Genomic DNA, 18676 nt, shown 5'->3' on the forward strand with positions numbered 1-18676 from the left:
TCTCAACGGCCAAGGTTTGGGGAAGTATGCTGCATAAGTGATACATGAGAATTAAATGCAGGTAGATATAAAACGCAATTAGGACAACATCAAGTACACAGTAAGCGCTCTTTCAATCTTAGCTATGACTGTCAATAATCTTCCTGCCACAGGGCCTTTGCTCATGCTGTCTTCGCTGCTTAGAATGCTCTTCTCCCATCCCCACCATGCAAACTCCTACATACTCTTCAGACTTCTGCTCAAACACTGCTTTCCCATAGAAACCTTCTTGGAAATCCCCTTTATATAATCTTTTATTACCCTCTGGTTCTCCTATGAATATCAAATCTATAGTAATAGTAGTTAAATAGTAATTCATGTGACTATTTTTAAGACATTTTTCCTCTTCTGAAACGTAAAAGAATCTCAACCTGACACACTGCCCTATCCTCTGTACACACAACAGAAACTCAATTATACCTCTTAAAGGGCAAAAACCCATTAGAAAAATGAGCAAAGACAAAAAACCAGGCTGTCTGCAGAAAATAAAATGGAACAGAAAAGAGGTACAGACTATTCATAATGAAAAAGATACAGAGTAAAATGAAGTCCCCTTTTTCCTGACTAACTCATTAACGAAGATGAAAAGGGCTGACGATGCCCCAAGTTGGCAGGAAATGGCCACTCCCTTCCACTCGTACTGGGCACTTAATGGGTGCAGGCTCTCTGGAGGGCAGGGCTGTGATGTAGATCAAATCCTAAATGCACATTCCCTGTTATCTTACAGACACATAGGATAAGTGACCCAAAAGATATACATGCAACACCGTTCCCTGGCATATTGTTATGATGTAAACCCTAGAAATATTGTAAAGGCTCCCCTGACAGGAGTCTACCCCAAACAGCGGCTCCTACTTGGACATTAAGTACTCAGTTCATGGTCAACTGCCTCTGCAGCTGCCACCTTCCCCAGTGATCCCACCTGCAGGGGCAGGAGCTGACTGATCATCACGCACCCTGGCAAGGCCACGGGCCTGTAGTCACAACCGAAATCCAGGTTATAGCAGTTCGCTTTGGCTTCTTGCCCATATTACAAGGAAGCATTACGCTGGTTCTTTTAAAATGGTCTTTAGGGGGTTCCTGGGTGGCTCAGTCGGTTAAGCCTCTCCCTTGGCTCAGGTCATAATCTCAGGGTCCCAGTGTGCTCAGCAGGAGTGTGCTTTTCCCTCTCACTCACCCTTTGTGCGTATTCTCTCTCTCTCAAATAAAGAAAATCTAAAAAAAAAAAATTCTCTCTTTCCCTCTTCCTCTGCCCCTCCCCCTGCTTACTTGCTCAAGAACTCTCTCTCTCCCTCAAAAAAAATTGTTTTCACATGGAGGAAATCTGAAATAGGGTCAGCAAATGACACCATGTAGTCTAAACCAAGGACCCCTATTTCACATAAGAGGACAAGTCACTCCACTGTACACCTCCTTAAGGGTGCAAGTGATAACACTGCCCGCCACCCCAAGCCCAGCAGGGCTGTGCCAAGGACGAAATGAGTTTCCACAGCAGTGCCCAGAAGCCTGCCAGCCACAGAGCAACCACTCTTAAGTGTCAGCCTGTGTTAGCATTTGTGATGGCTGTCAACCCTTCTGAGCCATGGGAAGCCCGGAGAGTCGGGCAAACATTTTGAATGTTTCTGTGAGGGTATTTTTGGAAGAGATTAATATTTCAATCAGTAGACCCAGTAAAGCAGACTGCCCTCCTTAATCTGGGTGGGACTCATCCCATCTGGTGAAGGCCTGACTAGAACAAAGAAACCCCACTCCAGTAAGATGTTTCCCGTCTGACTGCTTTGGAGCTGACATCAACTTCTTCCTGCCTTTGGACTCAAACTGAAACACTGGCTCTTCCTAGCTTGCAAGCTGCCGGTCTCTGGCCTGGAGCTATGCCACTGGCTCTCTTGGGTCTCCAGTTTGCTGACTGCAGACCTTGGGCTTGTCAGCCTCCATAATCCTGTGAGTCAATTCTTCATAATAAACCTCTTTACAGATGTATATCCTGTTGGTTCTGTTCCTCTGGAGAGCCCTGACTAATACATGATTTATGAAATCTGATTCATTCCAGGTGTAATTATGGCTATAAAGTTCCAGTTCATGACGGTTTCAGCTTGAAGGGCTCAAATCTGTCAATGTTCACACCAGACTGGGGGGGCAGAGAACACAGGCAGGTCTCCCCAAGCCCCAAGTCCCAGAGTCACCGCTGAATCGCACAGACATCTGAACCCAGTGGAACAACTATACCAAGCTCAACCTGCCAGCCTCACACCCTCTCTCACTAAGTCCCTGGAAAGGTCCTACAGCATGCCCTGCCAAGGGGGCAAACAGGGTGCTGAGGCCAGAGGCCCACACCTGGCCCCGCAGCCAGCAAATGCCCCTGAGCCCTGGTCTGGTCACATCACAAAGAGGGCCCCTTGACAAAAGCATGTAGGAAGCGACCCTCACTTCACTCTGATACCTGCAAATCAAATTAATATAAATCCATTATGAAAACGGAACAGCTAAAGGAACGCCATGAGGAATGCTATTTGAGGCTGGGATCAATGTCCTGAAGCGCCTGCAAAGCACACCTGGTTAACACTTTAAAATAAGATCACTCTCAGGGCTCCCCAGGGGCTTGGTCGGTTAAGCAGCTGCCTTAGGCTCAGGTCATGATCCCAGAGTCCTGGGATCAAGCCCTGCATCAGGCTCCCTGCTCAGCGGGAAGCCTGCTTCTCCTTCTGCCTATGCCTGTTCCCCCACTGCTTGTGCTCTCTCACTTTCTCTCAAATAAAGAAAGAAAATCTTTTAAAAAAATAACAAGATCACTCTTTGTTTAATGTCATTTACTATTTGCCAGCTTCCTAAAATGGTTTAAAATGGTCAGAGACTCAGGGCGCCTGGGTGGCTCAGTGGGTTAAGCCGCTGCCTTTGGCTCAGGTCATGATCTCAGGGTCCTGGGATCGAGTCCTGCGTCAGGCTCTCTGCTCAGCGGGGAGCCTGCTTCCTCCTCTCTCTCTCTGCCTGCCTCTCTGCCTAATGTGATCTCTCTCTGTCAAATAAATAAATAAAATCTTTGAAAAAAAAAATGGTCAGAGACTAACAGGAATACATTGGATATGTTCAAAACTTGTTTCAAATTCAAAATGCAAACCAAATCGGAGGATAAAAAAAATACATAGATAGCAAGCACCTGGAATTACAGATTCCAGATCACATGCTAAAAATCTTACTAATACATTTTGCCTAGACTTTACAAGGTCTGTCGAAGACCCTGTGGGACAGATATTCTCCCCACTCCCCTCGCGATGAGGGACTGAGGGGGAAGGAGGATCCGCTGCGGGCCTCCAAAATAACTTACAGCGTGTTTAAAGGACAGATGTGAACGTTTGCATGTTTTGCTGAAGCTTACACATTAGCTCCGGAAATCAGCATATGAGGCCTTCCTCCTGCATTCCACGCACAAAAACCAACTGCTCAACAGAGCAGATTCCACTATGAAGAAAAAAAGAACACGTCCAAGTTATGAGTTTAGAAAACGTGTTATTCCCTGGATGCTAATTCACAACTCACCCTGTGAAAGAAGGGATATTTCACTGTCCATTCTTTTCTGTTTCACTCAGCCAAGTACCATTCAGGCTAAACTTCTCAACAGGAAACACGAGGACTTTTACGCTAGACAGGAACCAACAGACAAGACGTTAAACTGAACTCATAAAAGACGTCCACAATATCTTCTCTGAGCATGTTTTCAGAGCATCATCAAGTTTGATGGCTTAGGCCAGCGACAGAAAAGGAACAAATCCTAAACAGTAGATTTGCAGAGTGGGAGCAATTTTCTGGGGGCCACCGTTTGTCAGCTCAACCTCTGCCTGCCTCCGGGGCTCAGAGCTGGAGCCAGTTCTCAGCCTGGACCCCAACAAAATGCTGGCCTTGCGGAGCTATTGGTTGAAGAGAATCGCAGCACATGCCTGAAGGGCTTTACATAGCCCTCCCACCCCCACACTCACACACTCACAGGACCCCATCATCTCTCATTGAACTCTTAAATGTCCTGAAAACTGAACCAATTCAAACAGGCCAAGAGGGTCTCACCTCTCAGTTTACTGGGTTTGGGCCCAATCAACTCTTGCTAAGAGCAGGAAGACAGGACAGACACCAGACGTTCATCCATCATCATACTCTGATCTGCTCCCTCAGCGGGGGAGACAAGACAGAGCACAGATGATTCGCAAGCTCTCCATCACTGGGGTGTGGATCAGAGGTATGGACGGGGCCAAGCATGTTTAGGAAAGAAAGGGAAAAAAAAAAAAAAGTAAAGGCAGAGAAGAGAGGGGGAGGAAGGGAGACACTAACTCTGTTCTTCCTTCGCCTTTCAAAAAAGTCCTTGCTGACCCAGATGCCAGGTTAGGTTCTGAGAAACCAGGATGAAGACACAGGATTCGGAAAAATCGAAGAGTTGGAGAGGTAAGAGCTGGGGGGAGGGGGAGCTTGAAGACCCTCCCTGTTTAGCTGCTGCAAAGAACCACAAGGGGGAAAGTGCTTGGAGTCTAGGAGGCCTGGTCCCAACTCAGAGCTGTCCTCACAACCCCATGTCACTGCCTCACCCAAGCCTCTGGGATGAGGGGACAAGGTGGGTCCAGCTTCTGTGGACCCTCGGCTCTGCCCTTCAATGACTCAATATTGCAATTTCCCCACCATATGCCAAGCAAAACAGGGCAGGAGAGACACTATTTCTCCTGTGGTCTCTTCTTTCTGGCCACCTCACAAAGAAAACAAACAGCAGACACTCTTACCACATGCGTTTGTCCGAATGAGCTCGCCTTGGCAGAGTCCTGGCAGAGGCTGGGCCCCGACGGGCTGCCCGAACCGAAGTACCAAGGCCATGTACAGAAATCCACTCCAAAAGCAATTCAGAGAGAAAGGGGAATGATTCTCCGTGAGAACCCCAGCGCGGGCAAGACCTCAGCACAGCCACCCCGCTGTGCCTCCCTCAGCAGCTTTCTCAGTTTGCTTGTTGGGGCAAATCCCAAGATTGTGGCTGCTCTGGAGGCACAATGGGTTATGTAACTCCAGGCAGCCTGGGCACCCTATCGGCTCATCTTGTTAAACCGCCCCAAAGAGAAAATGACGCACCCAAAATGTGATATCCTTAAGTTGGGGCGGGGGGGCAGGGGAGCAGGGCTTTGTGCTAGACACTGGGCTTTGCCTAAAAATGAAAAAGGAACAAAAGGTCTGCTGTTCACCTCACTGCTCGCTAGGAACCGGGGGCGGAGGGTATTTACCGGAGGCCTGCTGCCAAGTGGGCTCCCGGGACTGTACTTGGCAAAGCCCCTGGAGGCGGAGAGGCATTCTTGGGGACACTCCAGGTCTCTCCGAGAATAGTTTTCACTATTTCGATGACCCTCTAGTAAGATTTGAACCTGCACCATCCGGCTGTCCAGCACCTTGACCATGAAACAGGGTCTGTGCTCATAGACCTGTTCACTCAGCCGCTGCCAAGTGTGACAGCGCTGAGCTCTGCGGCTCAGCTGTCCCCCACCGGCTTGCCACCAACATCCCAGCAAAGAGCCTTCAGGCACCACGCCCCATGGGGTTTGAAGTTCCAGCACTGCATTAGACCATTTCTTTGTCCTTGGTTGTCACGTTCAGAGAAAGTGAAACTACTTCAACAGGCTGGATGTTTCCTGGATTTCGCTGGCACAGATTCCACTGGAAGCCCAGGGGTTAAGTTCACATGCTTGTACAAGTGAGGACACAGTTGGGACACTGCCTCCTCCAGGAAGCCTTCTGGGTCCTCCCACAAACTTTTCCCTTCCAGGCTTGGCCAAGCACTTCTCTCAGCGTGCTCCCATATGCCCATGCTTATCGCTGTGCTAACTGTGGTGCACCATCCATTTTCACTCATTCATCTGACCACCCCACTGGACTGTATTCCTGGGGAGCCCAGAACTCCTGTCCTGGGGTCATGACATGCACTCCAATCTCACTCCTCAAGCTCAAGGATCTTGGGCAGGATGCTGAACCTCTCATGATTTAGTCTCTCTACCTGTAAAAAGGGGAGAAGAGACACCACTTGCCAAGCACTGGCTGCATGAGGTATGATTTTAATCACTGGGATTCAGGGCTGCACAAAGTCCTTGCCCTAAAAGACAAACATGCAGTAATAACTCATGACTAAGCCTAGGGAGGAAGGTAAGGCAGGAAAAAGAGAAGGGGAAAGGTAGCAGTGGACCATTCTTTGTTCAGGGCAGTCACAAAATGGCCTCTAATGAAATCCCCTTTGGAGAAAGTGAAAAGGGAATCATGAGGATATCAGGGGTAAGGTGATCCAGGTGCTGGGCAGCAGCAAGAACAAAGGTCCTGAGGCAGCACATTCCTGGTGAGTCCAAGGATTAGCAAGGAGGCCAGTGTGTCTGGGGTGGAGTGAGCACAGAGAAGACAGTCAGAGAGGTGAGAAAGCCCTGTCACTTAGATCTCCACTGGCCATGATCCGACAGGAGCCCACTGGAGGTCTGGAGCAGATGAGTTAAAGAAATCATCTGACTGTGTGTTTAAAAAGCATCATTGGTGGATAGATGGAGAATGGACCTCACAGAAGCAAGCAGGAAAGCGAGTGGCCCAATTTGGAGGCTACCGCAATAATCCAGATGTAAGAGGAAGGTGGCCTAGGACAGGGTAGATGCCGTGGAGCTGGTGAGAAACCATCAAATTCTGGACACACTGAAGACCAAGCCAACAGACTTCCCAGCAAACTGGGGTGTGAAAGAAATACAGAGATCATGAATGCCTCCAAGGCGATTGGTCTTGGCAACTACAAAGACAAAAGTACCATTTATAAAGACAGGGTAGACCACAGGAAAAGCAGGCCTAAGTGGGAAAGGGTTCACTTTTAGCTATTCAAGTTTAAGATGCCCACAGACACCCAAGAGGAAGATGTTGTACATGGCTTTAAACCAACATGTCTGGCCTCCAGGGAAGAGGATTAGTCTGAGGACAGGGGCTAGACAGGGGTCAGTGTGGGGCAGATTCTAAATCCTGGAGCCTGGGGGAGATCACCTGTGGCACAAGTGCTAATGAGAGAGGGAGGGGCTAGCAGGACTAAGCTCCAGGCCCTCCAACATCCCCTCGATTGGGAGGAACAACATTCAGCAAGGTAGGAGAACAGGAGAATCAGGGAGCCAAGGGAGGACCAGATTTCCAGAAGGGAGTGCTCAGCAGTGTCAAGCCCTCCTGAAAAGGCAAAAAGATGAAGCCTATATACAGACCCCTAGACTGACAAGGCCTTCAGTGCTAGGGGAATGGTAGGTTCATGCCCTGCTCGCCCTGGGTGCAGGTGAGCACAGAAGAGAAACTGCAGTGAGCACAGACAGGAGCAGAGACATGGGTACCAGCACCGGCCGTGAGGACCACAAGCAATTCTCTTCACAAAGGGAGAGATCATAGCATGTTTCTGTGCTAAGAGGAGAGCTCCCCGAGCAGAGGGAAATGGATGACGTGGAAGGAGAGAAGCTGCAGGAAATGTCTCCTTCCAGAAATGGGCAGGCCGGCAGGGGTGGGATTCAGGGCACGAGCAGATGGAGGGCCACTCGTGAGGCTGGAACTCAGCACAAGGGCGAGGCCCCCAGGCTGGGATCCTGGGCCATCCCCCTGGCCCACTATACTTGGGACACTCCTGACATATAGGAGGTCCCCCATGCTGAACTGTGAGACAGATCAGTCGAAAGCTACTGGAAGCAAATCTGCACATTTTCAGCTGTCACTGAGTGTTATTTCAAACAGGAGGAGAAAAGTAAACACTGCAGACAAAACGAGAACTGGGGTGAACTTTGATATGAAGGCATCTAGATGTGACTCTAACAACACTCATTGCTGCTGTCTGAGTTCACCAGCCCACAGTACATCTGCTCGGAGCCCCGCCAAGCACTCATCCCCATGATCCCTGGGGGTGGGGGGGACAACAAGCAGGAGCTCCAGTGGGATGAACTCTGCTCCTGGGCCACGGGGAAGTCATGACGGCTGCAGGCACGAGTAAGAAGCGCTATCTAAGCCAGCCTTGGCAGCAGACGCCGGGCACCACGAGCAGCTCCCCATGTTTGCATCCCCACAAGGCAGTCATGTGTGATTTCCATTCCACCTGCCTTTATGTGAGAATCAGAAACGGAGCCTCCGCGAGAGGAGCAGGAGCCAAACTACACCCAGCATCACTACAGGCCATGCAAGCTGCTCAGGGTCCAAAATTCCCATCCTTGGGGCACCTGGGTGGCTCAGTTGTTAAGCATCTGCCTTCAGCTCAGGTCATGATCCCAGGATCTTGGGATCAAGCCCCACATCGGGCTCCCTGCTCAGCGGGAGGCCTGATGCTCCGTCTCCCACTCCCCCTGCTTGTGTTCACTCTCTCACTGTGTCTCTCTCCGTCAAATAAATAAATTAAATTATGAGAGAAAATTTCCCATCCTTAACCTCCAGGGCAATTCTTCATCTCATGTTGGGTCTGGATGGTTCGCTCTTGCCATCCCAAAGCTCAGACCCTCCGCACTCCATTCGTCCTCCCCGGCCCTTCACACCTGCCCCCGATGACTCCTGTGGCCACACACCCCATGCCCCCCACCCCACCCCAGGCAGGAAAGGCCCCCTTACCGGTGATGGTGCAGGCATCCCGGTACCCTCTGCAGCTGGGAGCATCTTCCACAGCCTCACTTACATAGTGCTCCTCAGGGATGCCCGGGCTGCAGGCTAGGACTGCATGGCTGCACGCCTCCAGAGGGGGCACAGAGTTGGCCAAAGTGTCGTCGTGCGGAGCTGTGGCGTCCAGCTTGGCAGGTTTCACGGGAAGGTGCCCACTGCCATCGGGGGCCCCGCTGCCGGAGTCTGGGGCAGTCAGGTGGACAGCCCCGGGTAGGTGTGGTGTACCAGCAGGGGCTCCTTACAGGAAACCTAGGGGACAATCCAGACAGAGGAGCAGTTAGCGGAGCTTCTGAAAAACGACAGTAAAATAAGGGCCCTGAGATGATGTGGGTTCAGATCACAAATTCTGCAAACCAAGGCATTTCCCATCAAATTCTTCAATTCTGATCAAAGAAACGGCACAGTGGAGCTTTCCAGAGACCACCTAATGTAGGGTGACACCTTGCCCCGAAGGCTTATTAATGGAATGTGTCCTTCCCTATAGCTGTGGCTTAAATTTCCATTTTGATTTCTAATACTAATTCAAATAATCAGTATAATGCCTATTAACAAAAGCTCTTTGAGATCATCAATAATTTTTTAAGGGATCCTGGGACCAATAAAGTTTTAGAATTACTGCTCCAGTATATAGTTCTTTTTTTTTTTTCATTAAGTATAACAACCAGTATAGTTAACAGTAAATAACCAGTATAGTTCTTTTTTTCTTTAAAGATTTTATTTATTTATTTGACAGAGAGAGAGAGAGAGAGAGAGAGATCACAAGTAGGCAGAGAGACAGGCAGAGAGAGAGGGGGAAGCAGGCTCCCCGTTTGGACCCTGGGATCATGACCTGAGCTGAAGGCAGAGGCTTAATGCACTGAGCCACCCACGCGTCCCCCCCCTTTTTTTTAAATAAGAAAGGAAACAAAAAGAGGGGGAAACTAACGGACATTTTACCCAATACCAACACAGCCCAGTAGGTTGTGACAGAAAACTACAGCCCTAGATCTGTGACCTTTTCCCTCCACAAGATGTTATTTACCATAATACACCAAGAGTTCCTCTTAGATATAAATGAATTCAGCCCTCATTAAAGTGAACACACAACTATCAAGTGGGAATGAGTGGGGGAGCCTGTAGATCCCTGGTGAAAAGTGAAAGGTAACCAGAGATAAAACTGGATTGTGACATCTAGTTAGTGATTCAAATACAAATGGAGAAGCCGCCTGGTAAGAAAAAGCCTGGAATTCCCAAGCAGGACCCCAAAAATATTGCAGGCTGCAGCGGCCTACGGAGGTGGACCAGGAGACCTCCAGAAGAGACCTGTGAGCCCATTAAGCTACTGTTCTATGCAAAGACAACAGAAAGACATTGTCAGACAAATAAAAGCTTAAAGATTTGATCCCTGATACTCCTGAGGAAGCTCCAGCCAGGGAAAGCCACCACACCTTACAGGCTCCCACTAGTGAGCAGATCAATGGAAAGAACTCAAAGGGGAGGAAGGCCTGCTTATAGTTAAGAATGGCAGAGAAATTAAGCCAGGGACACTTAGAATTAAGGTCTAAATAATGCACACGATTCACAAGCTTGAAGCAAACAGCTGAAAAGGGAAAAAAAAAAAAAGGTCAAATGATTTATAGATTCTCTAGTCCCCAAAAAAGAAATACACAAACACACACACTAAACAATATTAAGGAACCTTAATAGCGGTCCAAACAAACAAAAACAAACAAAATCTCTATCAGACTGACAAAGATTTAAAAATTATAAAAAGGTTCAATTTGGCAACACTTTTAAGAAACAGTGTTAGGCATTACTTGGGGTGGGAGGGGTGGTAATAAATTCAGGAGGGCAGCCTGGCTGGATGTGAGCCCAGGATGTTTACCACCGTGAAATGCTAACAACAATGCGGGGGGGGGGGGGGGGGTGTTAATTACAGCTCCACCAGAAGAGACAAGGCAACCATGCTACCCTGAAAAGAAGTTTCAGGGCCCAGATGATTTCACCACCATGGAAAGACACCCTGCCCAGAGGGAAGGGAGAGGATGAACATGGCCTTCCAAAAGTTTTAAATCCACTAACAGACTGAACTCTCAATGTATCCCTCAATGTATCCTTCTTTTTCGTTTTTTAAATAGGGAGTCTCGAATATACAGATTTCTTAAAGACAACTTCAACCGTGGATTATATAACTTTTGCTTTCACGGTCCATAAAGTGAGGGGTTTGGCCGAAATCCTGGTGATTACGAGCCCTAAACTGTCCTGCCTCCTGGCACCTTTGCTTCAATTTACAGTAGTCATACCCTCACCCCAGGAACATACTGTTATAAAACAAATAGTTCCAGGGCGCCTGGGTGACTCAGTCGGTTAAGCGTCTGCCCTTGGCTCAGGTCATGATCCCAGCGTCCTGGGACTGAACCCCATGTTGGGCTCCCTGCTCAGTGGGAAGCCAGCCTCTCCCTCTGCCCCTCCCCCTGCTCATGCGCTCTCTCTCTCTCTCTCTCTCTCTCTCTCTCTAATAAATAAATAAAATCTTAAAAAACAAATAGCTCAAGTTAGTATAAGCACTTTCTAAAAAACATAGTTTGGACACATCAGTAAATGCTCACTCAAGCCTCAAACGGAAACACAAGGAGCCATTTTGAAGCACAAAGTACACTTATTATGGGCTGCAACTGGCAAAGCCCTCAGAAGCTTGAGAGGCCTCTCTTTTTTAAGTAGAACAGAACTACTCCAATTTATTTTCTCATCTCCAACCCGGGTGAAAAAGAATCAAGTACAAAGGCACGGGCATTCACATGCACACCGCACCTGAGGTACATCATATCCCATAATTTGTGAATTTAATGCTCACCACATGACTTTCTTTGGTCATAATATTTTTGGTTTGCTGTGGTTAAAATATATATATATACCCACATAACATAAAATGTACCTTCTTCACTGCTTTAAGCGTAAAGCTCAGTAGTGCTGAGTACCTTCCCATTATGGTGGAACCAATCTCCAGAATGCTTTTCAGCTTGCAGAAATGAAGGTGTACCCATTAAACAGCCCCAGCCTCCTCTCCCGCCACAACCCGGCACCACCACCTACTTTCTATCCTATGAATTCCCTACTCTAAGTGCCTCATGTGAGTAGAACCATAGCATATCTTTTTGCAAATGACTTACGTCACATAGCATAATATCCTCAAGATTTATCTGCGTTGGAGCATCTGCTGGAATTTCCTTCATTCTTTCTAATGGTTGAATAATATTTCACTGTACTGAGAAGCCCTTCTTGAAATGAAAAGACCAATCTCTCGCCCATTAAAGTCAAATGGAAAACAACCTGAACTTCTACAAACAGAAAAACAGTTACAGGGACGCCTGGGTGGCTCAGTTGGTTGGACAACTGCCTTCAGCTCAGGTCATGATCCCGGAGTCCTGGGATCGAGTCCTGCATCGGGCTCCTGGCTCCTTGGGGAGTCTGCTTCTCCCTCTGACCTTCTCCTCTCTCATGCTCTCTCTCACTCTCTCTCTCTCTCAAATAAATAAATAAAATCTTGAAAGAAAGAAAGAAAGAAAGAAAGAAAGAAAGAAAGAAAGAAAGAAAGAAAGAAAGAAAGACAAACAGTTACAGGGACGCCTGGGTGGCTCATTCAGTTAGGCATCTGAGCCTTCAGCTCACATCATGATCCAGGGGTCCTGGGATCGAGTCCCACATCGGGCTCCCTGCTGCACAGGAAGCCTGCTGCTTCCTCTCCAGCTCCCCCTGCCTGTGCTCCTTTTCTCACTGTGTCTCTCTCTCTCAAATAAATAAATAAAATCTTTTTAAAAAATAAATAATTTTTTTTAAAAAAGGTTACAAATTGCAGCCGACCCAAACAACTGAAATTCTGGAAGAGGAGCTGATCCACCTAAGACACATGCCTCTGTGCCAGGTACATCTAACATTCTCAAAATAATCACAGATTTGCAAATCTGACCATCATATTCACATGCCAGCATCCCCCATCCTATTCACTGTGAAACCTTTCTCCACGTGGTACCCAGTTGCCAGGTGTTTACCTAACGGAGTTTACTTTGGGAAAAGCCTCTCTGTGTGTCTGACTCAACACCCCTACCCCCATTCTCTTGTCTCCCACACACTGTGAGCATCCTGAAAGTCCCGGCACCTGCTGGGTACTAGGTAAATATTTACAGAACAAATAGTCATGAGTGAAGGACAAGGGATTTGGTCCCAATGACTCTGAGGATCTCCTGAAGCTACAGAGTGGTAGTTTGAGGATCACTGTTGTACGAACCCCATCGCAAGTCACAACGCCATGTACTGACCTTGAGGAATCTCTCGGAAGGGCATCTACAGAGCTGGGGGAAGGGGATATAGACCACACCCTGTGGGCTCTGCAAGAGGGCGCCAATCGAACCTCACCACGTCCTTCCCATTACTGACTGATACAGACCAAGTGTGATTTTGTGTAAGATCACCCACACACAATAGTTCAGGAAATCAGGAAGCCTAACCCGTAAAACCCTCAAGAGCTGGCTTGCGAGTCCCTCACCCAGTTTCTAGGTTGAAGAAACTCAGAGCATGAGACCTGTCCCCACCCCCCAACCCCAGGGAGACCTCAGGGACGGTGGGGGAGGGGTGACAACGCTTCTCTCCTGCCCCTAAGTGCAGATGGGCAGCCAGTCCAGGAGTGCTGTGAGAGACACAGTACTGTTTCAAAAATCAGTTTTCCCAGAACAGTGGTTTATCAGCGCTTTTATTCATAATGCAGTTTTCTGCTGGGGACTCTAAGAGCTCAAGGATCAGAAATAAAGAGAGCCAGGCACCCAATCAGACTCCATAACCAAGCGGCCACTGCAAAGGAGACCACCCAGCAAAGTGACCCCAACAACCCCAAAGCAACATTTGGGGGGCAGGGGGGAAAGAGGCGCTCCTGTATGTCCCAGAGCCTCAGACGCCTCCTCTCTGAAGCAGTAATACCCACATCTCTCAGACTGTTAAACAGATTATAGACACGGATGTAAGTCTTTATAGCCAGCACCGTGCTAACCACACAGCAAACCCTCCAACTTTACAAATCCCCAAATTGCTCCCCCCCCCAAAACTATTTATTTACTGTGTAAGAGAAGTGAATGTTCCCAAACGTGCACAATTTTGAATACCAGTATTCTGTAGGGCAGTGCATGTCTATAAAGTCCTAGCCATATCAACTTCTTTCCAAGATTGTATTTATTTGAGAGAGAGCACAAGTAGGGAGAAGGGGCTAAGGGAGAGGGAGAAGCAGGCTCCCTGCTGAGCAGGGAGCCCAATGCGGGGCTCGATCCCAGGACCCTGAGATCATGACCTGAGCTGAAATCAAGAGTCGGACACTTAACCAACTGAGCCACCCGGACGCCCCAACAATATCAACTTTATTAAGAGCTCGGAGAGTGCACCAGGCACTGTGTCAAGAGTATTTTGGAGGCTTTAAGTTATGCCACCCTCTACCACCTCCCCATCCTTGCTGGGGTCCTGTGACCAGCCCCATTTCACAGTTGAGAAAAGAAATGCTCAGATAGGTTTATTAAATTTCCAGAGGTCACAGAGCCAGCAATCCAGGTCTTCACTGCGACAAGGGATGGAAACCCAACATGAAGACAATTCCTAGCACCTGGTCTCTTGCCTTCCCCTCTGTCCACCGTACACGAGCATCTGAGGCTTCACGGGATTCAGGAACAGAGTAGCCACAGCCCTGGGTGCTCTCTGGCTCCAGCAAACCCTGGCACCCCCAGCAAAAGGCCTCTTTCAGGCAGAGGAAACAAACAGGGCTTAGGCAAAGTGAAAGTGGACAGTCCTGAGCCATGAAAGGGCCTCTGTTTCCCTGCCTGACTTCTGCTTGCAGAGCCTGCGGGAAGGAAGGATTTTTCTCAGCAGAGGAGTGAGAAATTCTGCAACCTGGTCAATTCTTCAGCCAAAGAGGTGCCAGGAAAAGAAGTAGGAGAAAGTACACATGGAGGCGGTTTTGCATTCGAGCTAGGAAGCTTCTCCAGCCTCTGGCCCAAGGTCCTTGACTTAGGCTCTCCTGCCTCACTCTTCTTCTCAACTTATGACCCATGATCCAGCCCCCTGGTTGTCAGGGGATAGGACAAGCCACTCATCTTACTCTAGTTTGTTGCTGACAAGGTACACGGTGCAAGCTCTCGTCCCCCCTGTCACCGGCATGTGATTTTCGGGAACCGGAACTAAAACCCAGAGAGCTGTGTGACACTGAGGACATGGCACTGCCTCTCTGAGCCTCAGTTGCCTCATCTGGATAAGGAAGACCTTGAGGAAGCATGAACCAGACAGTCCCTTGCAGCTAAGCCCCATGAGGAGCCCCAAAAGCACAAGAAATTATGGGAAGGCTTCTGTGTCATCAGCCCTTCCCCTGCACCACCCTCCCCCAACCCCGTACTATCTGCATGAATCCTCCTCCCTCACCCACAAACAGGGGACTTCTGAGAGGAGAGCCAAGTGATACTATGCAGATACAGCCACCCTGCACAGGAATAAGCTATTTCCCAAGAGCCAAAGAAAGGAGCTTCCACCAGGACCAACTCAGACGTTGTTAGGGGGAAAACAGAACAGGGCTCCAGGTTGGTGGCCCCATAGGTGACAAGAAGAAGGCTGGTGCAGGATGACTCCCTCCATGGCCAGCCAGGTGTCTGAGCTTGCAAAGCCTCCATTTTCTGAGCAAAGGAATCCAATACATCTAGCACAGGACCTGCTGTCATAGTTTAGTAATTCTGATTAGGTCCAAGAACAGCAAAAGTTTTCATCAGAATTTTATCAGTCCTGCACTGACGCAGTGGCAGGCTGCCACACATCTGCTGGGTTGAAATGACACCTATTTACCAACTCTGTTTTCTAGGTCAGCAATCTGACATGGGACCCCCTGGGCCCCGGGCAACAGGTCAGCAGGGCCATGCTCCTTCCTGATGCCCTGGAGAACAGCTGGAATCCAAGCTGATTCAGGTTGTTGGTCATAATCGGTTTCCTGTGTTTGCAGGAATGAGATCCCGGTTTCCTTGCTGGGCTCTCTGCTGGGTGCCAGCTTTTGCTCCTAGGCATCCTGTGTTCCTTGTCATACTTCCCAGGTTCTTGCCGGTGACCTGCACATCTCAGAGCAACCGCCCGTCGAGTCCTTCTCACACCTTGAACCGACAGTCCCCTCCCTCCACATTGGAGTAGCTCCTCTTCCATCCCCCTTCTCTGTTTTGAAGGGCTCATGTGATGACACTCATGTGATCAGGGCAATTTCCTGTCTTAAAGTCATGTGATCAATAACCTTAATTCCAACTGCAAGCCCCTCTGGGCCAGAACCTAGGTTGGTGCTGGACTGATGAAAGCCAGGGGACAGCAATCTTGGAGGAACAACTTTAGAATTTTGCCTCCCACAAGGGCCTTTGGTTCTGAAGGCCCGGTAGACCTCAGGAGCCCGCCATGTCGCCCCCAGCCTGGTGAGAAGGCAAACCAGAGTCAGCCCAGACCCTTTTGGCCCCACAGGAAGATGCCTGAGACCCAACACTGGGGACCAGACAGGAGAGGGTTTAGTCCCAGTTCTGCCACCACCTACTGACTGTGGTCCTTGGTCAGCTTCTAAGATGTATCTGATCTATAAAATGCAGGTATCACCAATGGGTCACCAAGTGGCTGGGACAAGGAGAAACAATGAAAGCAGGTGGCCTGCCCCGCCTGGGAGGGGAGCCTAAGCATTAGTACCTGGACATACCATGGAGGCAGATTTATATCTACAACGCAGTTTTTCTCTCGAGAATCAGGTAACATGCAGGCTGTGGACTCAGGGCACTCACTTCCGGGCCCGGACACTCCCCAGAGGCTGAGTCAATCACAAAGGAGGCTGACTGAGGTGTGATGAGCTCCAGGCTCGACCCACTCTTGGGTCAACCATGCTGCAGCTGCTTCTCTGAGGAAACCGCCGTGTGCTTCGAAGGTGCTGAGACCCACATGCGCTACTTCAGAACCCAGGCGGCCTCAGCATTCCTGTAACATAAAAATGAGCCACGGGCTTGGCACTCAACCTAGTAATTTACATGCATGACCTCATTTATGGCTCACAACCTTTAAAAGTAATACCAGTAGCTGCTGTTTTCAGGAGAGGAACAGGCTCAGAGAGATAAGTAACTCCAGGATTTGAACCTAGATCTGAATGGCCCCAAAGACGCTGCCTTATTGCAGCCGTGAGTGATCCTGGGCGACTGTGTCGTTCACTCAAGTGGAGAATCCTATGCCCCATGCTCTCTCACCGCTGCCCCTTCTCTTACAGCTGTCCACTGTCTCTCAAAGCAACCCCCCTGAGACGCCTGCGTGGCACAGTGGGTTAAGCATCCGACTCTTGGTTTTCAGCTCTGGTCGTGATCTCAGGGTTGTGAGATCGAGTCCCACGTCCAGCTCCACGCTCACACGGCGTCTGCTTAGATTCTCTCTCCCTTGCTGTCTCTACCCCCATGCTCATGTGCTCTCTCTCTCTCTCTCTCTCTAAAACAAACAAATCTTTAAAAACAAACAAACCCTCTTGCCATAATAGGGGCAAAGGAACCCAGAGTGAAGATCCCACTGAAACCACTCAAGTGCACATAAGAAATATGTGTCCCTCCCAGCCAGCCGAAGGCGCAGTCTGACCTCTGGGGCCACGCTGGGTAGGTACGCAGGCCTCCAAGGGGCACCCGCCAGATCCGATCCTCCCTGACTTCTCCGTCTTATCCGCTCTCTCCCCACTGCATCTGACCTCTCTGCCACTCCCAGCAGCTCTGGCAGCTCCTTAAATAACTGGACAAGTGGCAAAGTAGTGGAAAATACCATGCACAGTTGGAACAGCTGGAGGATGAGGAGGGGAAGAGCTGCCACTTTGAGCAAAGGTGACACATGGCAGAAGGAGCGAGGCCGCCAGTGGACGGGCGGGATGGGAGTCCGGGGGAGGGGGGTGTGAGCCCCCAGTTTTGCAGAATGACAAAATGGCTCACTGCAGGCTTTCACACACCCAAAACACTTTGTCCCCTAAACCAAACCCACACTAGAGCCTGGTGGGGCCCTTCTCATTCTGGGAGGCAGCAGTAGGGCCAGGCTGAGGGCCTGGCTCCACATTTCATCCCCGGTAACAGGAGAAGCGGGACTGGGAAGCATTTCTTGTTGACACAAAAACTTCAACGACTGATCGCTATGCCACACTGCAAAGGGAAGGAGCGTCCTGGGAGAGGGTGAGCAGGACTACCCGTGGCACCAGGAGGCAGGGTCAGCCAGGTCAGAGCCACAGTGGGCACCCCAAGGCACAAGAAAGGCAATGCCATATGGTCTCAAGGAGAACTCTCAGGGCCTCTCGTGGACTCCTAGGAGGTGCCTGGAAAGGCGCCCTGGAAAGGGAGAGGCCAGGACTGGGGACAGGGCTGGGGCCTGCAGGCAGGTGTCCTCACAGTTTGCACTGGGCTAGCTGAAGGCGTGGAGGTTGGGCGGGGGCGTGGCACTCTAGTGCCTGCCACGCGTGTCTTCCTCCCTGAATCCCAATTTCCCATGCTCTCATGCTCACGTGTGTGCGCGTGTGCGCGCGCACACACATACACACACAGGAAATAAAAGCCATTTCCAAGGCTGTACCATTCTCTAGTTCCAAAGAAAGTGAATCCCCAAAATAGTCTTTAAAAGAAAATCAAGAATCAAAGAAAAGACTGATAACTCTAGGCAAATAGAGGAAAAATTATGGGGTCTGGCCCTTTATAACCCCACCTTGTCTTTTCTAAACCTTGCTTAGGACAGAAGCAAACCAGCCCACACACAGCACTGCCCCCCGTCCCCCAGTCCCTGCCAGGAAGAACAGGCCCATTTCATCCATCGAGTCTCATGAATGAAAACTGCTGTCAGGTGACCAGATCTCCCAGTTTCCAAAAATAATCCTGCTGCACCGGAGAGAACAGAAATGGCCAGCCTCGCCACCTCCCAGCCCCGTCTCCCAGAAGAAGGCCGGCAAGGGAATCAAAGGCCATGC

The 18676-nt window shown here is 49.5% G+C and overlaps 1 protein-coding gene across 18 annotated transcripts in view; it reads right to left on the reverse strand.

Annotated features, from left to right (window-relative positions):
* Positions 1-18676, reverse strand: part of TRAK1 (trafficking kinesin protein 1) — a 182165-nt gene that overhangs the window by 108675 nt on the left and 54814 nt on the right. For 14 of the 18 annotated variants that reach the window (XM_082724841.1, XM_082724838.1, XM_082724849.1 and 11 more), the window contains one exon: positions 8641-8937. Coding sequence is in view for 3 of the 18 variants with exons in the window: in XM_082724846.1 (XP_082580972.1) it covers positions 4797-4887 (91 nt within the window). In the remaining 15 variants the exon portion in view is untranslated. Of the gene's footprint in view, positions 1-4796; positions 5064-8640; positions 8938-16490; positions 16586-18676 lie in introns of those variants that run through there. The other 4 variants (XM_082724846.1, XM_082724840.1, XM_082724829.1 and 1 more) reach the window with 2 other exon arrangements.

This window comes from Mustela nivalis (genome assembly GCF_964662115.1).
Source record: "Mustela nivalis genome assembly, chromosome: 1".
Lineage (NCBI taxonomy): Eukaryota > Metazoa > Chordata > Mammalia > Carnivora > Mustelidae > Mustela > Mustela nivalis.